The sequence below is a fragment of the Syngnathus leptorhynchus genome, chromosome 5 (assembly GCF_054491065.1).
Source record: "Syngnathus leptorhynchus isolate UIUO chromosome 5, UIUO_Slep, whole genome shotgun sequence".
NCBI lineage: Eukaryota > Metazoa > Chordata > Actinopteri > Syngnathiformes > Syngnathidae > Syngnathus > Syngnathus leptorhynchus.
The window spans coordinates 9,231,697-9,250,457 of record NC_141199.1 but is presented as its reverse complement, the minus strand read 5'-3'; the positions used below and the strand labels follow the sequence as shown (position 1 = coordinate 9,250,457).

General features: G+C 41.8%; 1 protein-coding gene across 2 annotated transcripts in view; it reads left to right on the top strand.

The window, feature by feature from the left end:
* The first annotated feature begins 1,939 nt into the window (after positions 1-1,939).
* rgs12b (regulator of G protein signaling 12b) overlaps positions 1,940-18,761 on the top strand; it is a 35,511-nt gene continuing 18,689 nt past the window's right edge. The window contains exons 1-5 of one of the 2 annotated variants that reach the window (XM_085911870.1): positions 1,940-2,140; positions 4,000-5,223; positions 5,394-5,627; positions 6,131-7,075; positions 11,379-11,498. In XM_085911870.1, the coding sequence (XP_085767996.1) occupies positions 4,177-5,223; positions 5,394-5,627; positions 6,131-7,075; positions 11,379-11,498 (2,346 nt within the window). In that variant the 5' untranslated portion in view covers positions 1,940-2,140; positions 4,000-4,176. The remainder of the gene's footprint in view (positions 2,141-3,999; positions 5,224-5,393; positions 5,628-6,130; positions 7,076-11,378; positions 11,499-18,761) is intronic. The other variant, XM_085911868.1, reaches the window with a different exon arrangement.

The following is an 18,761-nucleotide window of genomic DNA, read 5'->3' as shown; positions in this document are numbered from 1 at the left end:
CTTTATCATTTTGGTGATACTGTACATTTTGGGCTTTCTTTTTAAGTCGTATCAAAGTTGCAGATGGTCCCCACCAGTGCATCACAATGATTCCATGTATCCTCTTGTTCTTTATAACACTCAGGATGTAAAACATGATTGTTTAAATAAGACTGGAAATCCTCTTTAAATGTTGTATCTTGTAAAAAGCTAAATATTATGAAAGCCATTGTGCATGATAGTATTGTACAAAGATAAGGAGAGTTTTAAAGTATCAGTATGTTGTGATGTGTGCTTTTTGTGCGTGTTTTTTTTTTTCTCGGTATAATTTCAAAATATGAACAATGATGTGACCACAGAATGCACAAAGTTCAATGTCCAATGAAAAGATGCCTGGCACACTGCTGGGCTTTCATACTGTGTACATACACTTGCCTTAGATAAGGATTCTGTCCTGTACACGGATTGCTTGAAAGCATGCTTAACAGCAACCTTCTTGCATTATTGCCCTTAGTCTGTTTCTATGCCGACGGTTGCCACCACTGTTGCGTGGCATTGGACGCAACACAATCCAAAGGCAGCCACGTAACCATGGTGACAAACCGCAGCGTTGACAAATCAAAGAATTATCCATCATGTCACAGTGCAGCAGGTAGTTTCCCCCTTTTTGTGTTGAGGTAATAGTTTGTCAAAAGTTGGTTCAAAGAAATGGTTTTTATTCTTGCAGAATATAAATTTACCAGCTCCTGTTCTTGATGTCGGGGAAAAAAACCTACAACATAAAAGTAATAAACCTCTATAGTAAGCAGACTGTATGGTCAAATTATGTTGAAACTTTTAAGTGTGACCATGTGAACTGATATATTATCACAATAAATGAATGAGTCCTGCTGCCGTTATTGGAAATCAAGTTTTCGGTCCAATCCCTCCCTTAAAGCAGATTACGTCAACCCCCTTTTCTTCACTTACAAGCTCACCTTATTCTGATTCAGGCCAACATGTAGTACTTAAAATGTCAAAGGAAATTATTCCCAAACAGGATTTAAATGTTTTTATGTGATTGCTTCTGATTTGATGGAAGAGAAGCAAAAGCCTGAGTGGCTGGGGATCCCTGCAGGGGGTAATGCGATTACCCAGAAAACTGTGATTCGGGGGCACTAGTTAAAGGGGGGGGGGGTCTGTTGAACTGACTCGGTTTAGTGCATTCATGTTAGTTTTCAATGCTTTTTCATTTCCAGAATAAGCAATTCTAAACAACATAAACGTGCAAATCAAAGAACATTATTAATATAGTGTCCAGGTATACTCGATGCCATCAATGGCAAGAGTGACTCCAGTTTCCCGCCTCTATTAATTAATCTCATACTGATTAAAAGTCATTAAGTGGAATGGATTACTGGGCACCTTCCATATGCTTTATTTGGCACTTGAGCCAAGATCATGATAGTAGATACGTCATATTAGTTCTTATAGTGCGAACCAGAAGAACAACATACTGGGTGGCAGGAACAAGTTTAGGAACTGTTTTTCTTCAGACAGTCAAAGTGGAGGGAATTCTCACCAATTCCAAATTGGTGTTCACACCAAATAGTCATGCCTCTGCTTGAACTCACCTCCCCCTTTCCCAAAAAGTTTGAAAATGCCTAAAGTATAGTTGGGGTTAACCAAAGACACTTTATATTGTGTCAATTGTGTGCTGTTGACTAACATGGTTAATTTTGAGAAGGTTTAGCATACTACATTACACTTTAATTCAGTTTTATTCCCCTTCTTGAGTGTTTTGATTGCATTGAACAGATCAATACAGCTTGAAAATGTTTTATTTTTTTCCTCCCCCCAAAAAACGTGGCATATTTAGACTGCTGTGTGTTGACATTTTTTTTTTTATCCACCATATATGTCGAGATAGTCGGGCCAAAGGAAGTGAAGCAACTAAATGTTATTGGATCAGTTGGATGTTTCCTTCCACATCCAGTCCCTCCTCACAGCAGCCCACTCTAAACTGCCGAGCCCCCCCTTTTCCTCCTCCAGTCCTCCTCCTCGTAAGGCTACTTGGCCAGATGGTGTTGCCTTTTCTTTTGTTTACCCATCGACCATGAGTTGACCCAACTGTCCCTAGCTACTCAACTATGGATGCTACCTGGGAGCCATCATTCAACAAGTAAGGCATTCGTCCTTGGCCGCCCAACTCTTTGCGCACGCCTTTTGTCGCTTTTGCGTCATTTAAAAAAAATGTAATCTACCTTAGACTTAGCTGATTTAGCCTAAGAAATGTGACTTTTTCTGCCCGCTCGCTCAGCCTTCCTGTCCCAAGTTGTATTGTTACATACACGCTGTTATCAGTGTAAATAAATATATATAAATAAGAAGCTTCTGTTTTCACACCCTTGCAGCAAAAGTTTGACACAACGATGATAGTTTTATTTGTGACTTCTCACTCGAACTTGTCATCTTCTCCACATAACTATGCTAGATTGACATGAGTGTAAACCAATGGCGGTCAAATCCATCTATGTTTACACCGCCGTTGTCAACGTTACAGCCATTCTAGAAAGTTGTGGATAGGAAGGGCGGGGCTTAAAATTTAAGCACGGGTGGTTGCACTTTTGGAGCGCAAGCCACTTCAGAAAAACTTTAAAACTATGCGAAATAGATAATAAAAAGTATCATTTTCAGCACAAGGCCATTGAAATAAACTACATGATTGTTAATATGCACAAACAACCCTGTTTTTTTTCAACCAGGGTTTTTAGCGTGATAACTTGACAACGCCTAAACTAATGCAATTACGAGGAAGGGCTTGAAGGGACGCCTTGTTGAAAATAAAAAAAATAAACGTAACTAATTCAGTATTTAAGGTGAAATGAATTCAATAGCATTTACTAACCTGTATGGATGCACCTGCAAAGGTGCAAACACCTCTGATGCTTCCCATTGGACCAAAGTGTGACGTCATTCCCTCCAGGTGTTGCAGCTATGTATTCTTTTTCATCATAGGCTGTTCAGAATAATTCACCCACTACTACCACTGTAGATCTTTTTAACCATGTTTCTGAAGAGGATGAAACAAGATTAAGCAGTCCATTTACTATAGAAAGTAATGAATGATGATTGTAAAGTACAGATATCTGTTTATTCAATGTTGGGAGTCATTAGAAAAAATAAATTAGTACTCAAGGAAGTAAAATCGACCCTTTCTCTGTGTTTTTTATTATTAAATTATTCTGAATCAGAAATTGAATTTCAAACAATCTGTCACCAAGATAAAATACAGATTGTGCAGTTGACTGCAGTTTGAATAGAATATGGACTAACTAATCTAACGGCTGCTTGTGGATCCAAAGTTGGTTGCTTCAAATTGACAAAATGCAGCTGACTTTGTGGTGTACATTCCATTATTCTTTTTGTTGTTGTTATGGTCATATTGTGCTGAACAGCCAGCCAGCATTTGCATATAAATCACAAAAAGTTCCATTCCCGCTTTCATTCCCCTGTGTGGGTAGCATCACAACAACAACAAAGAAAAAGAAACACAAAAATACACACAAAGCAAAACGTAATTGCGCCTTGAGATCAAGGATGGGTCAACTATTGGGCTCAGATGTCACGTTTGTTTTTTGAAATGGACTCACTGGCCAGGTCATTTCTGCTAAATGTCAAAATGTCTATGTAAAATATATGAAATAATGTACACAATTTTCATTTTTAAATGTAGTTTTTATGTTTAATTTACTCATAATTAACCAAGCGAGTTAGTTCTTTTTGAATTCCTGACTATTTCATTTAAATTTGTTATTACGTTTTTGCACGGTCATTCTTAAATATCAAGATTATGGTGCTCATGTGACATCAAAATAAATTTGTTTTCATATTCTTCCTCAAAATAAGCATCAACAACTCTGTCGGACTTTAGAAGTTCTCTTTTTGTTCTGTACTGCAGCAAATTCCTTATGAATTTTTAGCAAGTTTTTTTAGTTAAGAGTCTCTACCATCCTAATTATTGTTTGGTCTTTTCTGCAGGTAAATATCAGGATGGGTGGCTCAACTTTAGGAAGGCTGTGCCAGAGCTGAGTCCAACTTTTCACCCCTTTGTTGTATTTGCCACTCGATGGCAGAGCTTTCTGACTAGAAGACGCTCCAACTTGGCAGCCACTGAAATGTTCTGAACAAATAGATGAGAGAAAATCCTCTGGCACGATGTTCAACCAAGTGGACACGTCATCAAGAAGACGTCCTCACGGTGGCAATGAGGCCAACCGGCCCCATTCTCCTCCACCCCCCTCTGCGCAACAGAGGCGAATCCGAGCTGTTGAGGTGGCCAGAGGAAGGACGGGTTACGGTTTCACTCTCTCTGGACAAAGCCCGTGTGTCCTCGGCTGCATCCTGAAAGGCAGCCCCGCAGATTATGTGGGTTTGCGTTCAGGAGACCACATCCTCTCAGTGAACGACATCAACGTCTCCAGGGCATCCCACGAAGATGTGGTCAAACTGATCGGACGCTGCGCCGGCATTTTAAAGCTGGTCATTGGTGAAGTGGAGCGTCACAAGCGACACCAGCAACGTGGCGCTGGCAGTCGTCACCATAGCAGCAACTCTATGGCCGCATCTTACCTGGACTCCTGCTCCAGCGACGACGAGTTGGACGGCCTCTACGACAACAGTGTCAACAATAACAACAGCAGGACCGCTGGCGGAGCTCGCGGGGGCTGGTCGAGACCCAAAATGGATTCAAAGCAGCTCGGCATCAACCGTGCCGAGCGCGTGGTGGCGGAGTTGCAGTCGGGAGGAATTTTCAACATGATCTTTGAGAATTCCAGCCACTCGTCCAGCAGTTCTGACAAGGACAGACCCGTACATACCTCATCATCCAAACCACGTCCCATGTCTGATCCCGAGTTTCCTGCATGTCGAAACTCCACCCGCTCTCACAGCAACCCTGTCCTGCTCTCTGAGGAGGAGATGGCCCAAGTTCTAAATGACGACTCGGTTTTCCTGGACTCTGGTTTTCGACATCTCCACCTCCACCACCACGAGGAGCAATACATAGATGTCGGTGATGGGCGGGACTTGGTCCTAGATCCAAATCAAGACATTGTCAATGTGGGCATGATTGTGGGCTACCTGGGGTCTATTGAGCTGGCTTCCACAGGCACCAGCCTGGAGAGTGACAGCCTACAAGCTATCAGAGGATGCATGAGGCGCCTCAGAGCAGAGCAAAAGATCCATTCCCTGGTCCTCATGAAGGTTAGCTTGCGTAGTTCTCACACTTGTGTACCCAAAAGTTCATCTCAGATGCTTGTAATTGTGACTAACTGGGAAGGAGGACCTGATCAACATCTGATTTTTGTTTTGCCTTCAAGTATCACTCCCTGGTATTGTCAGATTTCTAATGCACATTCTACTCTTTCTACTAGGTCATGCATGACAGCGTGCGCCTGTGCAGCGACAAAGGCCAGATCCTTGCCACATATCCTGCAGAAAAACTAGCATTCAGTGCCTGTTGTCCTGATGACCGCCGGTTCTTTGGACTGGTCACCATGCAGGCAGCAGATGAAGACTGTCACCTGAGTAGAGGACGATACGAAGACGGAGGTTTGAGGACATCTTGCCACGTGTTCATTGTGGATCCTGAGCTGTGTCACCACCAGGTGTGAACAGAAAAAGTGTATTCAGAATAGCTCTGCGCTATTTACCAATCTTATCCAAATGGAATTTGATCAATTGGAATTGAAATTCTGTTTTGAAATGTCATAAATTCCGTTATGACTGACACCAAATAAATGTTTAATCGTCTCGTATTAACACATAGACACATATACACACACAAATGAATCAATTACTAGTTTTGAAATCAGAACTAATATTTTCTTCAGTTATTGTTCAAATTACTGGTACATGGTAACACAACATTTTTACAAAATCTCAACTTTATTATTTATTACAAAATGATTGTATGTATTTTAGCAAGGATCATGGGAGTTGACATGATTTGATCTCGGGGCCATATAAAATGACATAGTGGGCCAGATTTGGCCCCCGGGCCCCAAGTTTGACACCTATACCCTAGTAGATGGATAATACACTCAACAGTTGTGGGGAAAACGCAGAATATCTTCAACCGTATTTCACGTGTTTCTTTATTTTTCCTCAGGTACATGTGGGAGTGGCCCAGAGGTTTGGCTTTGAATGTACCCCTGACCCAGACACGGGAGGCTGCCTGGAATTCCCACCCACTTCTCAGTCTCTCCTCCACTTTGTAGCTGTACTCTACCGGGACATGAGGGACCACATTGAAGGCATCCGGGCCAGAGCCTTTCACGATCCAGATAACGATGCCCAGCAGAACCACAGCACCAGCAGTAATAGTGATAGCGGGATTGGGAACTTTTTACCTGAGGAGAAGAGTAACAGAGTGCTCTTAGTTGACCTGGGAGGACCACTTAACCACAATCACGTCTCCGGGCCGCGTCACTGGGACAGCCCACCTTCCTCCCAGCAGGCTTGGAGCCCCACCCTCGGAGCCGCTGCCTCTTCTCACCCACTTCCTCCCCCGCCCGCTATAAGGAATAGCCACTACCGCCATGAAGCATACCTGGCCGACCTGCCTCATCCCCTCCCGCTGGCGCACACCGACGCTAGACACGCTCGAGGGGCTCATCCGCATCACTACTCACAGGGAAAGTGGGGAGGTGCCGTCGGAGGCGGGGACAAAAGAGCCACCGCAGGAGGGGTGGAGCCTCAGCGCTGGCTGCCAGTCCATGTGCTGCGAGATTGGCACCAGCAGCACCACCACCTCCAAGGCTTGAGCAGCGATCAAGAGTCGTACGCCGAATCCACTGACGGCTGGTCATCGGCTAATTGCAGCACCCTGCCTCCACCCATGAATAAGATCCCGGCCGACCGGTACCGGGCCCCGCTGGTCCCGGGGGACCACCAGCCGCCACCTGGAGGAAGCCAACCTGCGCCTGCTTTACATGCCCAGACCCACACCCAGAGGCTGAAAGATGAATGGGCCAAGAAACTTTTTGGTGCTGGCGACAGAGAGAGGAGCGAACCCGAAAAGAAACGCGGGGCTGCCAAAGACGCAGAGAAAAAGGTAACAACTAATCATGATGAATGCATTTGGTCGCTGCTTACTTTGCCATTTGTCTTTCAATTGGGAGCAATTCTGTGTCTTTCCACAACGGGATGTGTCACTGTCGATGGATTTTAAAGACGTTACGTTAAAACTAACTATGCAATGAGAAGTGTTGAGAGCAGGTAGCCTCCTCCATCACATAGTAGCGCTGTGGAAATTTACTCAACTAGAGTCCGTCCAAGTGCATTTTATTGAGGTGATAAATCTGTCTGCGCTCATGCCAATGCTCCCCATCACTCCTTCCGTCTCAAAGCCTTCTATTTAGCTCCAGTGCTTTTTGACTGAAATGCTTCTCTCACTGACATGCGAAACTTTTCAACCGTGTGAAAGTTTCCTGACCTGGTCGGACCCTCACCAAAACATCCCTGTTCCGTAGTGAGTAAGGCGAGCACACAACTTGGCTCTCTACACGTCAACTAGATTGATAAGTTATTTATTCCGCTGCTCCAGTATCAGATCATACATTATGCACCAGCCAGACTTATGGCTTGACTTGAAAACCACCTGTTTCACGTGCTAATGCGTCCAACCGGAGTGGGTTTCAGACCAGTGTCACATAAAAAGTCTACAATGAGTCCCAACTGTTGTCCCAGGTTTCATAACATTAGAATACAATGTTAGTACTTTTTTGTTGAATACATGGGCACACCGACAAGTCTTGAATGCACGGAGAATGTGTCAGTGCTCAAGAAAGTGGACATGTTGAGGAGAATGCAAAGTACCAGTGAGATGAGAGAAAGGACCAGGTCACCAATCTTGTTCATGTTCCTAAAAACTATTCTCAACTGTTATTAATGATGACTAAGAAGACTGGATTACTTCACTTAGCCACTGGAAACAGAAATGCAATTCAGTCCAACTGCAGGCGAGCAAGAGCTCAAAATTTCATGACACTGCACGCTGGCACTTAATAGATCCGATTTTATTTTTTCATACCATGACCACCCATCACTCATAAGGGTTCTCCAAAAGTAGAATATAACACAACTAATGATTTTATGAAAATCATTTTGTTTCCTTAATTTGAACATTGATTTCTGATACTTTGTCTTCTTTTTAACTCAAAATGAACATAAAAATGAATGTTGATAATCAATAGGTAACATACATTTTTATAAAAATATGAATCCAGATAAATCAAAGTAAAAACTAAATTTGTCTTTGTTACACAACATTTCCCTGAAAAAAAATGGAGTCCCATTGAAACAGGCATCCATTCATTATCTGAACCGCTTTTAAACTTTAAATATCAGGAACAAAACACTGAACAAGAATAACATTAAGACCTAGTACTTATGATTTTCTTCTTTTCTTTTCTTTGGTCATCTGAAACACTTGAGTTGTCACGCAGCTGTTATGATGTGGTGGCAAGTGAGGACATCTTGTGTAATGACATCATTAACATTTGTGGCAAACGCAGTTTTTCTCATAATCATTATTAAGCCATAGCTGTGGATGGATACTTCCTACATATCGAATCATAATGTTGCTTCTTCCTAGTCCCAGGGACCACAGACCACAATCAGAGGAAGTGTTTCAAGGCCGCTGGGGGCGTTCATGAGAGCTTACAGGAAGGTGGAGGTGAACTCTTTTTTTAGTTCAGTGTCCTTCATGAGGAGAGTGGAGTCACAGTTTTTGAGGGTTTTGCTACCCAGATTAAGAAAAAAAAAGTTACACTCTGCACTACTAATGTATTGTTTGTGTGGTCTTTTTTTTAATGTGTTGATTTTTTTTTTTAATCCCACAATACAACTGACTGCAATTTACTATGCAATACCACATGGTGGCACTGCTTCCTTATTTTAATATGTCACAAAGTTTGCAATGATGAATATGATGATAACGGTTTCAGTCTCGCTGTATCCTCACAAGGGTCAGGGGTGGGCTGCAGCCAAACCTAGCCGACTTTAAGCAAGAGGCATAGTACACCCTGAACGTGTTAGCAGCCAAGCACAGGCCACAAATAAATCAGTATCCCTGTTTGTGGAATGTTGGAGGAAACCAGATTCACTGGAAGAAAGCCACATAGGCACAGGGAGAACATGCAAACCCCCTCACATGAAGGCCAGAGCTCCCATTTGAACACACGACCTCTGAACTGTCTGAGGTCGATATGCTAACCAGCCACAATAATAATGATGATGATATTTATTTACACTGTTAGGTGGGTAGTTTATAGTCATGACTGAACTACTGACTGAATCCCTGTTTTGACTTATTTTCTCTTCCGCCTTCCTATTTTATTTGTGTGTTTGTGTGTGTGTTTGAGCAAGACAGACATTTTTAAATGCTTTTTTTGTAAAAAGGCTCGAATCAAAGCACATCCCGAGACACTTAGTCACGTCAACCGAGATGATCAAACAGAAATATGGATCCAAAGTGTCTATTGTACTTAGTGGCACGGTATTTGATTTTGTCACTGATTAGGTAGTCACATCTTGGTGTTCATTGATTCATTTCTCAAAGGGTATTAATCAATCAAGAATCTATCTTTATATGTCCTCTCCTGCACTGTGGATGAATCGGCCTGTGTCATAGTATTTACGAGGACTGTTCAGTTGTTTAGTTTCCCCAGCACAAAAGAACAAACATACAATATTAAGAGTTTTTAGTGCAAATGTGAAGGCAACGAAAGACTTCTGTTTGGTTTATGGGTTACATCATTGTTTGATGGCTTTGAACAGTAAATCTTGATGACCCGTTGACTAATCTCATGGACATATTAGGCAGCAGTTTATGACTAAATGGAACAGCTGCTTGGTTTTTGCTTCTCGCTCCAGTTAATGGTTTGCTACGTCGATAGTAAATCCATCTCCAGTGTGTTTGTATGGATGTTATGTTTCTATTAAATAGATCAAGAATAGAATTAATAGAAATGTACAACATAATGCAGTTCAAACACACGCCACTGACTATCTGACTGACTTTTAGTATTTGTGAATGTGTGGTTTTACCATTTGACTAGAATCCAACAGACTGTGCATGCAATAACACAGGCACAAGCACATGCCTGCGTCTAATGTGGAATTTAACATTTCAGTGGGAGGAAAAAAGGGGGACTTGCTTGCGTAAATAGACTTGCCTCCACACCAGCCAATGTCATAGCAATTGGGAACAATAGAGGACATTTGACCACTTTGCAACAAGTGAATTGACATTTACAAGAATCTACTCTCAGTTGAGACAATAATGACCCTTTTGTATGCTGCACATCTAAATAAGCGTGGGTAGGCTTGAATAATGTTATCTGACCATTTTCTACTGCTTAACCTGGTCCAACCAAGATGTTCAAGCAGGAGAGCACTTATTGTGTCTTCTAGGCAGAAAAAGAGAGGAAGACTTCTGTTGCACTACCAACTAAGCCAAAGCCAGCACGCTGTTGTTACCTAGACTCCAGTTGGTTACCAGTTACCAGCAGAGCAACAACATTATGTTGATGTTGCTGCTTGGCTTTGGGTCCGTTGGTAAAGCAAGTCACTTCGTGATGAAAGGGTGAGGTGTCAGTACAGTATTTTGAGTGTTTTGCTTTGCTGCTTCTGATGTTTTCTTCGTGTTGGAGACGCCATTAAAAGCAGCACAAAAATACAACAAAACCATGTTGGTCTATGCTGGTTATTTAGCCAAAAGCGTTTTGGATCAGGTTGTTTAACACAATTCTAGGAGGTGGATGGACAAAGCGTGGCAATAGGGATTTTTTTTAAAGGGTGATAGAGATGTGCAGAGGCAGACCCCGCGGCACACATTTCCAGATGGGTTGTAAAGTGTGCGTGATGTTGGCTGTGTGTGTGTGTGTGTATGTTCTTTTATCCAAAGGCTGAATATTCTTGTGTCCACAACACTTTCAGCGTATGTGCCTAACTGGTTGGTGCTTTTACAAAGGGGACCCCTTGGCCATTACTTTTGCACCAATGAAAATTACTGCTTACTCAAGTTGCCAAAAAGCTATTAAATTATAATATTAAATTAAAGCATGTAGGGTTCACGGCTTCAATAGAACTTAACAACTGCAAGTCTAAGATGGAGAAAAGAGCACAAAAAGTTTTTTACATTCATTGTTTGATGAGGCCAAGTTTGTCTGTTCACAACACCCTCGGACTTTTTAGGACTTTTGGTCGCCCTGCTCCATTCCGATCCGTGAGAGCTTTTTCAAAATCTCTTCTCCACAACGGATAGATGGTAACCTCAAAGACTCCTTCGTGCTTCCCAGACATTCAATATTGTCCCCACCTGGGTGTAAAACCTGTGTCTTTTCTCTCCTCAGGGTGGTCGCTTCCGAGGTCTGACAATGGGTTTCCCTCCTCTCCCCCAGCGTTCCTCAGGCAGACGCTCCTTCGGACGTTCCAGACGTCTCAGCCTGGCCCGCTCCCTGGATGACCTGGAGGTAGGAGCATATGTGTCTGTCTGTCTGTCTGTCTGTCTGTCTGACTACTTTGTACATCTGCAGACAAATGGCTGGTGTTATTGCAACACTCGAGTTTCGTCTGAGTGCTATCGTCACATTTGAGCCACATGTGCACCAGCTCTTTCTAATAATAGCAGCTCATGCGCATCATCACATGACACCTCAAGCCCTCTTTTCATATCACCATGGCAACATGCACACAGTTGTGGACAAACCAGCCTATAGCGAGCGACACCATGTACTGTACACTTTCAGATGAATGCAGTGGGATTTCGAAGATTCTATGTTTGATTGCCGTTACTGTTTCTCATTAAAGCCACTGAGGTAATAATAATTCGACTTATGTGTGGCTTCAACAAAGAAACTTCTGTTGATCAATTTAGATACCCAATTCCAATGAAGGTATGTGTTTTCATTTTTATACTACACAACATCCCAACTTTGGGTTTTTTAACTATATTTGTTTTCATAATCCACATCATTATTACAACACGCCACGACGACTTCCGCAAACAACGATCCCACCCGGAGCTCATTAAAATTGGGACGAACGTAGACGAAATAATACGGCTGACGGTGGAATCTGTTAGCTCAGTTTGGAAGCTTGTCTAACTAATTTGTTCATATTTTGAAATAAACTTTACTGTAACAAACCGGAAATTTTACATTTTCACAATTATTTATGATAGGTTTTATAAAACGAATTCATTAAAATTTTTAATGTGGGTGTGCTAGGAGCAGCGTAGATTATTATTTTTTCTTATGTTAAGTATAAAGACACTCATCAAATTTTCAGTCAAGATTTTTTTTCTTATTTTAAAGATAAAGACTTTCATCAATATCCCAAAAAGCAAAACACAAGCTGCAATGGATGTTCTGATCAATCAATATTGAATTCTACCATTGAGCATTGAATGTTTTTTTAGACAGCACAGTATTTGTTTCACTTTTCTGACATTTTTCAACTTTTCATCTCTTTGGAATGCACCACTACAAAGAGCTCTCAATATGATACACCTCTAACTGTCTACCAACTACCACCCCAGTAATACACATATTGTTTCATCAATACTATTAAAAATCAAATCATTATCTTTGTACATTTTTTTTTTCCTTTTTTGTCACGTACTTGCTTGCTGCATTCATCCCACCCCTGAAGAGCAGCACAATCATCATTAATGATATTGATTGTGCACCTAATGAGCATCTGTTGTCATGAATCCAGGCATTAGCTAATATTCAGAGCTTAACAAACAGAGTAATTCTGCACGTTGTCGTCAAATCATGGTAAACATCATAAACTCTTTTCTTTCATCGAGTGTTGTCAGCTAGAGAGTGAGATAGAGACGAAGTGTGATTCACAACAGCAGTTTTGCTTGTACTATGTCCTCCAAGATAGAGATCAGAGGACAGTGAAATATTTCCGCTGTCCAGTGGCTGTTTGGGCACAGTGGAATTTTCCCCTTTTCCATGTTTGGACTCCATTGTAGAATTGCATAGCAAAGTCGCTGGGATCCCATTAGATTTCAATCTGCCTTCCAATTAAAATATTTTCCCTGTGATGTGGTATTTATTTATCTCGAAAGTACCGTTGTTATTCCCACTATTTTTATACAATAATTGATGACATTATTATATTGAGTATTCTGTCCTCTGCCCCAACCTCCCTCGTTATCTTACCTTTTTCTTCCGGTCATTAGGCCTTTCTCTCTTTGTGCTCATGCACAGACAGAGACAGCTTTGTGTTTGTGTTGACCATGGCGAGTGTGTGTGCGCGCGCACGTGTGTGCGTGTTCACGTTTGTGTTTTGGAGAGGGGCAGCTCCAACATATCTAGCACGCCTAATGAGCTCCGATCAGCAACAAACTGGTCTTTCCAAAGGCTTCAACGCAAAAGTACATATGCACCGTGCAAATACACACACGACACATGTACACATGCAAACACGCACACAATGTTTGTACATAAGATAATGAATTCCTTTCTGAAACACAAATAAGGAAGCTATATACTATCTGATTACATACTGTACACACACACACACAGACACACACACAGACATGCACACACCAGCCCATCCTGCTTCTAAATTTAGTTTTTTTTTTAAATGTAAGTGGAAGTGCGTGAGTGAGCATGACATCATTGCGGTTATGCCAGTGAAATATTTCCTTCATGTTGCCTGCAAATATAGCTTTCCCTACTCTCGTGGTCAATATTTGATCATGTCAGACATTCACGCTTTTGACTCAACCTTACATTGGACTTCCCCAGAGCATTGAGTCATCTCATTAAGATTTTTACACCAAAGCCAGCAAGTGCTATAGCTGTGGCAAGATGTTTATCGACCACGAGATTAGTATTTGTTTGACAGCACATCTTTTTTCACACCCGCCTTTCAACACAAAGTATATTGAAACAGACATTATTAAATGAACTTAAAGTGAATAAATATGTGTTGTAATAACTCTTTCTTGCAAGACTGCAGCCCTTTAATTTCACTGGACTGTTATTTTCTTTTTTAGTATTATTATTATTATTCATTTTTCTTTTCCATGCCTTTACTGCAGCCTCGTTCTGTTCCTGTTTGTGTCTGGGGGTTTCTCCTTTCACTTTCCTCTTCAGGAGGTCAAATGAAGGGTTAAGTTCTGGTGATTGACTTGGCCAGTGTGAGAGACCCTCCACTTTTTCCCTCTGATGAAATCCTTTGTTGTGTTGGCAGTGTGTTTTGGGTCATTGGCTTGTTACATGATGAAGCTTCTCCCGATTAGTGTGAATGCATTCTTCTGTGAATTGCCAAACAAAATGGTTATCAGAATTCATTCTCCTGTAACCATAATTCTTCTTTCACCGTGTTAGTCACAATCAAGCTTGATTTTCTCTGCAAAGGCAGAATGTTTTTACTCAGATCTTGTACCGAATCTTCTTTTTTTTTGTTTTTTACAATGCAGCTGTACCTAATGAAACACCCGAAGAGATTATTTAACAGACTCGCAATCAGTGATCCTTGATATTATTTCAAGAGGTGCTTCAAAGTTGCTATTTCGGTGCATCAATTAGGATGAATTATTTGAAAGGCCACCGCCCAACACAAACAATTTCCAAGTGGTGCTTAGTGGCTGAACACAAAATGGCAAGGTGAATTGTTCATTGCCGTATACGCTGTTTACAAGCAAGATTCACCAATGAAAGCAGGGCAAAATAACAAAAACTATTTTCGGGTTCAATGCACACATTTAAGTGGCTTACAGTACACACAATTGGCTGATGGCCTTTTCAACCTGCAATGTTGTTCTGTTCTGGAGTTGGTGGGGATAAGCAACATGGAGGCGCTTTCTCAAATGCACAAATGCAGATTTGAAGATGAATCCGCTGTGGTCACTGTGGTTGTTGGGTGCCATAATCCCTCTGGGGGTTTATTTTTTACACAGAATACACAAAATACAATATTGTTTATTTCAGTGGGTTTAGCCTCTCTCTCGAGATGAAAAATGTTGACATGAATGACAATAATGGAGTTTATTGAAAATAATCATGTTTCAAGTAAATATTCGTGAGTGTTTACTTTTTGAAACAATCATCGCCATACATGAACTGCTACTAATATTTACAGAGCTGCTTCATAGTTTTACTTTTGCGAAAGGTGGAACGACTTGTGTTGGTGCTTTGACTGATCGACGGTGGTCCCCATTAAAAATCAATCCAGAACTAACTTTAACTTCAAAGTGAAGTGGTGCTGCACCCACTTTCCCCGCCTCAGGGTCCTTCCTAGGAAGGATAAGTGGGTGTGTGTGTGTGTGTGTATCATCAGTGTGTGTCAATGTCAAGGCTTGTTGTGGAATGCAGCTACTTCTCAACTCTTCTGTACGATGTGATCATTCTGCCGGTTTAGTGACCTGTGCCATCCACTCCGCTGTTTCTTCTTCTTGTTTGCTCAGTCATCTTCTTGGTCCTCAGGAAGGATCAAACTGGATTCATCCAATCCTCCCTCCCTTTCCCCCTTCTGTCACGAATGTCACTTGTGCATGGGGCATACTAATGAGATGACAGACGGGGGGCACCGAGGGTAAGGCATTCACTCAGAGCTGAGCATATATGTGTTGGGGGTTGTATGGTGGAGAGAGGTGGGGGTGGGGGGGCTCTGTCAAGGCAGAGGTCTCCCTTTTCTGCCGTGCCTCGCATTCTGCATCTGATTAGTGTGTATGTGCATGCCTCTCACATCACAACAGTGTGGGTGGAATAGGAATGACACAAGGGTGGGTGGCAATACAGAGAAAGAGGAGGGTGAGAGCAGAGAGGCAGGGCGACGGAGACGATAGAGCGAGAAGGAGGAAGAGGAGCAGGAAGATGAGAAAGCGCAAGCAAGTTGCAAAGGGCATCTAGTAACAGTGACGTTCTGGAGCGACTCGGACTCTTAGACGCCATCGAGCTTTAACGTGCACGCACCGCACACACCTATTTGGCTGATAACAACGCGCACCTTGGGAAACTCTCACATGTAGTGTTGGGAATTACTCGTGTCTTTCTTCATGGAGCAGAAAACTTTGAGTGGGGACTCAGAAACGACCTCTCAACCAGTGAGTAATTGTGGTGTGTGTGTGTGTGTGTGTGTGTGTGTGTGTCTGTGTGTGTGTGTGGTGGGGTGTGATCCTACAAAATAAGTCTCTTCATCCAGTCGCACATTGATACTGATTGTCTTATGAAGTGTGGTGTCAGTTCAATATTACGGTCGTTAGCTTAACTTCCTAAACGTGTCCCATTGGTCTTGTGATGAAGTGCATGATTATATCCATTAAAAATCATTGAACGTTCTGAAACTTTAGTTGCACTGCTCAGCTTTGGAATGACAGGTCATGTGACCAGTGCAATCCAATCACAGCGCAGTTTTGGGAAACCTGTTGATTTCCACCTTTTAGTCTGTGAAAGCAACAAGAGAGAACACGCTCAGTTATGCATTGGATGTGTTCGGCGTCCAAATCACATCGTCTAAAGGTGGCAGTCAGTCTCTGCTCTAGAGTACAAATCAGGGCAGAAACTATTTTCATTTCACAAAATGCAGCAGTAACAAAATAGTTTACAGTTCTTCTGTGTTTATGCAACAGGCCAGAATCCCCCCCCAAACGTTTCTTCTATCAATAGAAGCCCATTCATACCCTACTAAAAAGGAACAATCACATAATGTAATGCCCAAAGATAAGTGACCCGCACACACATTACTTGTGTTTATGTGTGTGTGTTCCTCGTGATTACCCCTGGGACCAAAAGTGTTTGTAGAAAAGGCAAATCAGATGATGAGTCAAAACTGCTCCTGTACACGAAACACCTCAGGATGGCCGGCTCAACATCAGATGCAGGCTCCACTTTCAGATGAAGACAAGTACCTCTTTTTTTACCCCCCCCCCCTCCACTCAACAAGTGCCAGATGGGTGCAGTTCACCTCAAGAGCACAATCAAGCGTTGCCATGTGATAAGTCACTTGCTGCAGTGTCTGTTCGTTTTGTGCGCGACGGGGGGATGTCTGAAAACCTTTGCCTCACCACATTTTGACGGACACACACACACACATGAGTCTATAGTCTATTACAATATAGTACCAAGTCGAATTTTGTGCTAGCTTTAATAGAAGTTAATTGTATGATAGTAGCATAATATTATCTTTCTAAAAATAATGGTCTGAGTCAGAATTTAAAACACACACACACACACACACACACTCAGACTCTGGCAGAAAAAAAGAAATAGCCTGAAACATCTCCTCATGACCTTGACCACTTCTGCTAAAATCAGCTACATCCCCATGGTAACACATCATTCAGTTCTACTCCTGAAATGGAAAATTTTAATAATTTTTTTTATCAGTATTCGCTTTGATTTTGGTGTGTTTTTTCAAAAACAAATGGGGAAAAATGATTCGCGTTGACTATTTTCGGAAGACTGATAAGAGGGCTTTCTAGGAAACAACTGTGTGACTATGAGATAACATCTGCCATTGAGTTGAATCTGAATTGACTCGGTATAATCTGCGACTTACCATTTCACATTTTAGTATTATTAAGGCTGGATATCTAATCATTTGTAACCTTTTTATTTTCTTTCTACACTAAACCTTATTATCAAGTAGTCTCAGGTTGTGCATTAATTCCAGCAGCAGAGGGCACTGTTGGCGTTTTTTTCCAATGAATTTGCAAGGCTGTAAAAAAAATCAAAAAAAAAATCAATAGAGATAATTGAAGCTATTGCCAAAATGGATCCATAAGATTGATGGCTCTCTAATTTTCCCAAACAAAGCTACTTTTCCAGCCTGTGAACGCTTTAACACACATCTTGCCCACTCAAGCAACACTTTACTCATTTGGCTTCTTCTATTTTCGTCTGCTTTTAGTGCTTTTTTTTTTTCCTTGGGACAAATGATTGCCCAATTGAGTTTATTCAACCATGACATTATAATGACTTACAAGTAACCACCTGAGGTAGTCACTCTTGTGCAACCTGATGATTGTCGAACAAAATTAATACGCTGTGATTAAGTTGTACATTATACCGTTTCTTTTCCTATTTTCATTTGTTTCATGCAATTACTCGAGAGGGTTGATGGTGGCGTTTATACCGGTCAAAGCCCGCATCATCAAGACCGTGGCAATGTGATGTGGTGGTAGTGGTGTGCGCTGCATGCAGGAGTCATCACTGATGTTGCTATGAGACAAGGATTGTGGAAGGGTAACTTCATCAATAGCATTATTCCGAGCTAAGAAGTGAAAAGCTTGCAATGGAAAACTAAAACAGAGAACAGAGGTGAAAAAAAAGGTGATAATGTCAATATTGAGTTGGTAAATGTATTGCATTGACTTAATAGTTCCACTCAACATCCAAAAACAGGAAATTAGGGGAGAGTGATGAAGGCCACTTGCACTTACTTGAATTGCGGTCTTTTGTGCGACTGGTGGTGTTCGAGTGCGTTGTGTTTTGGAAAAGTGACGGCACACAACAGAATCTTGTCTTGGCTGATGATAATATTGTCTGACTACAACAGCACAAAATAAGTCCTACCGTCAGTTTTGGAGCTATAAGAAAGAGAAGTGAAAAGTTTCTCCAGCTGTAGAAATGCTTACCACCCACATGGACGTCAACAGAAAAAGTTGAGCTCATCGGAGTGAGCATAATTTGAAAGAGAATGTCACATTCATTGAAGTAGGAGCACACACAAAATGCCCCTTTGATATTGGAGTATACGATACAAGTACACGT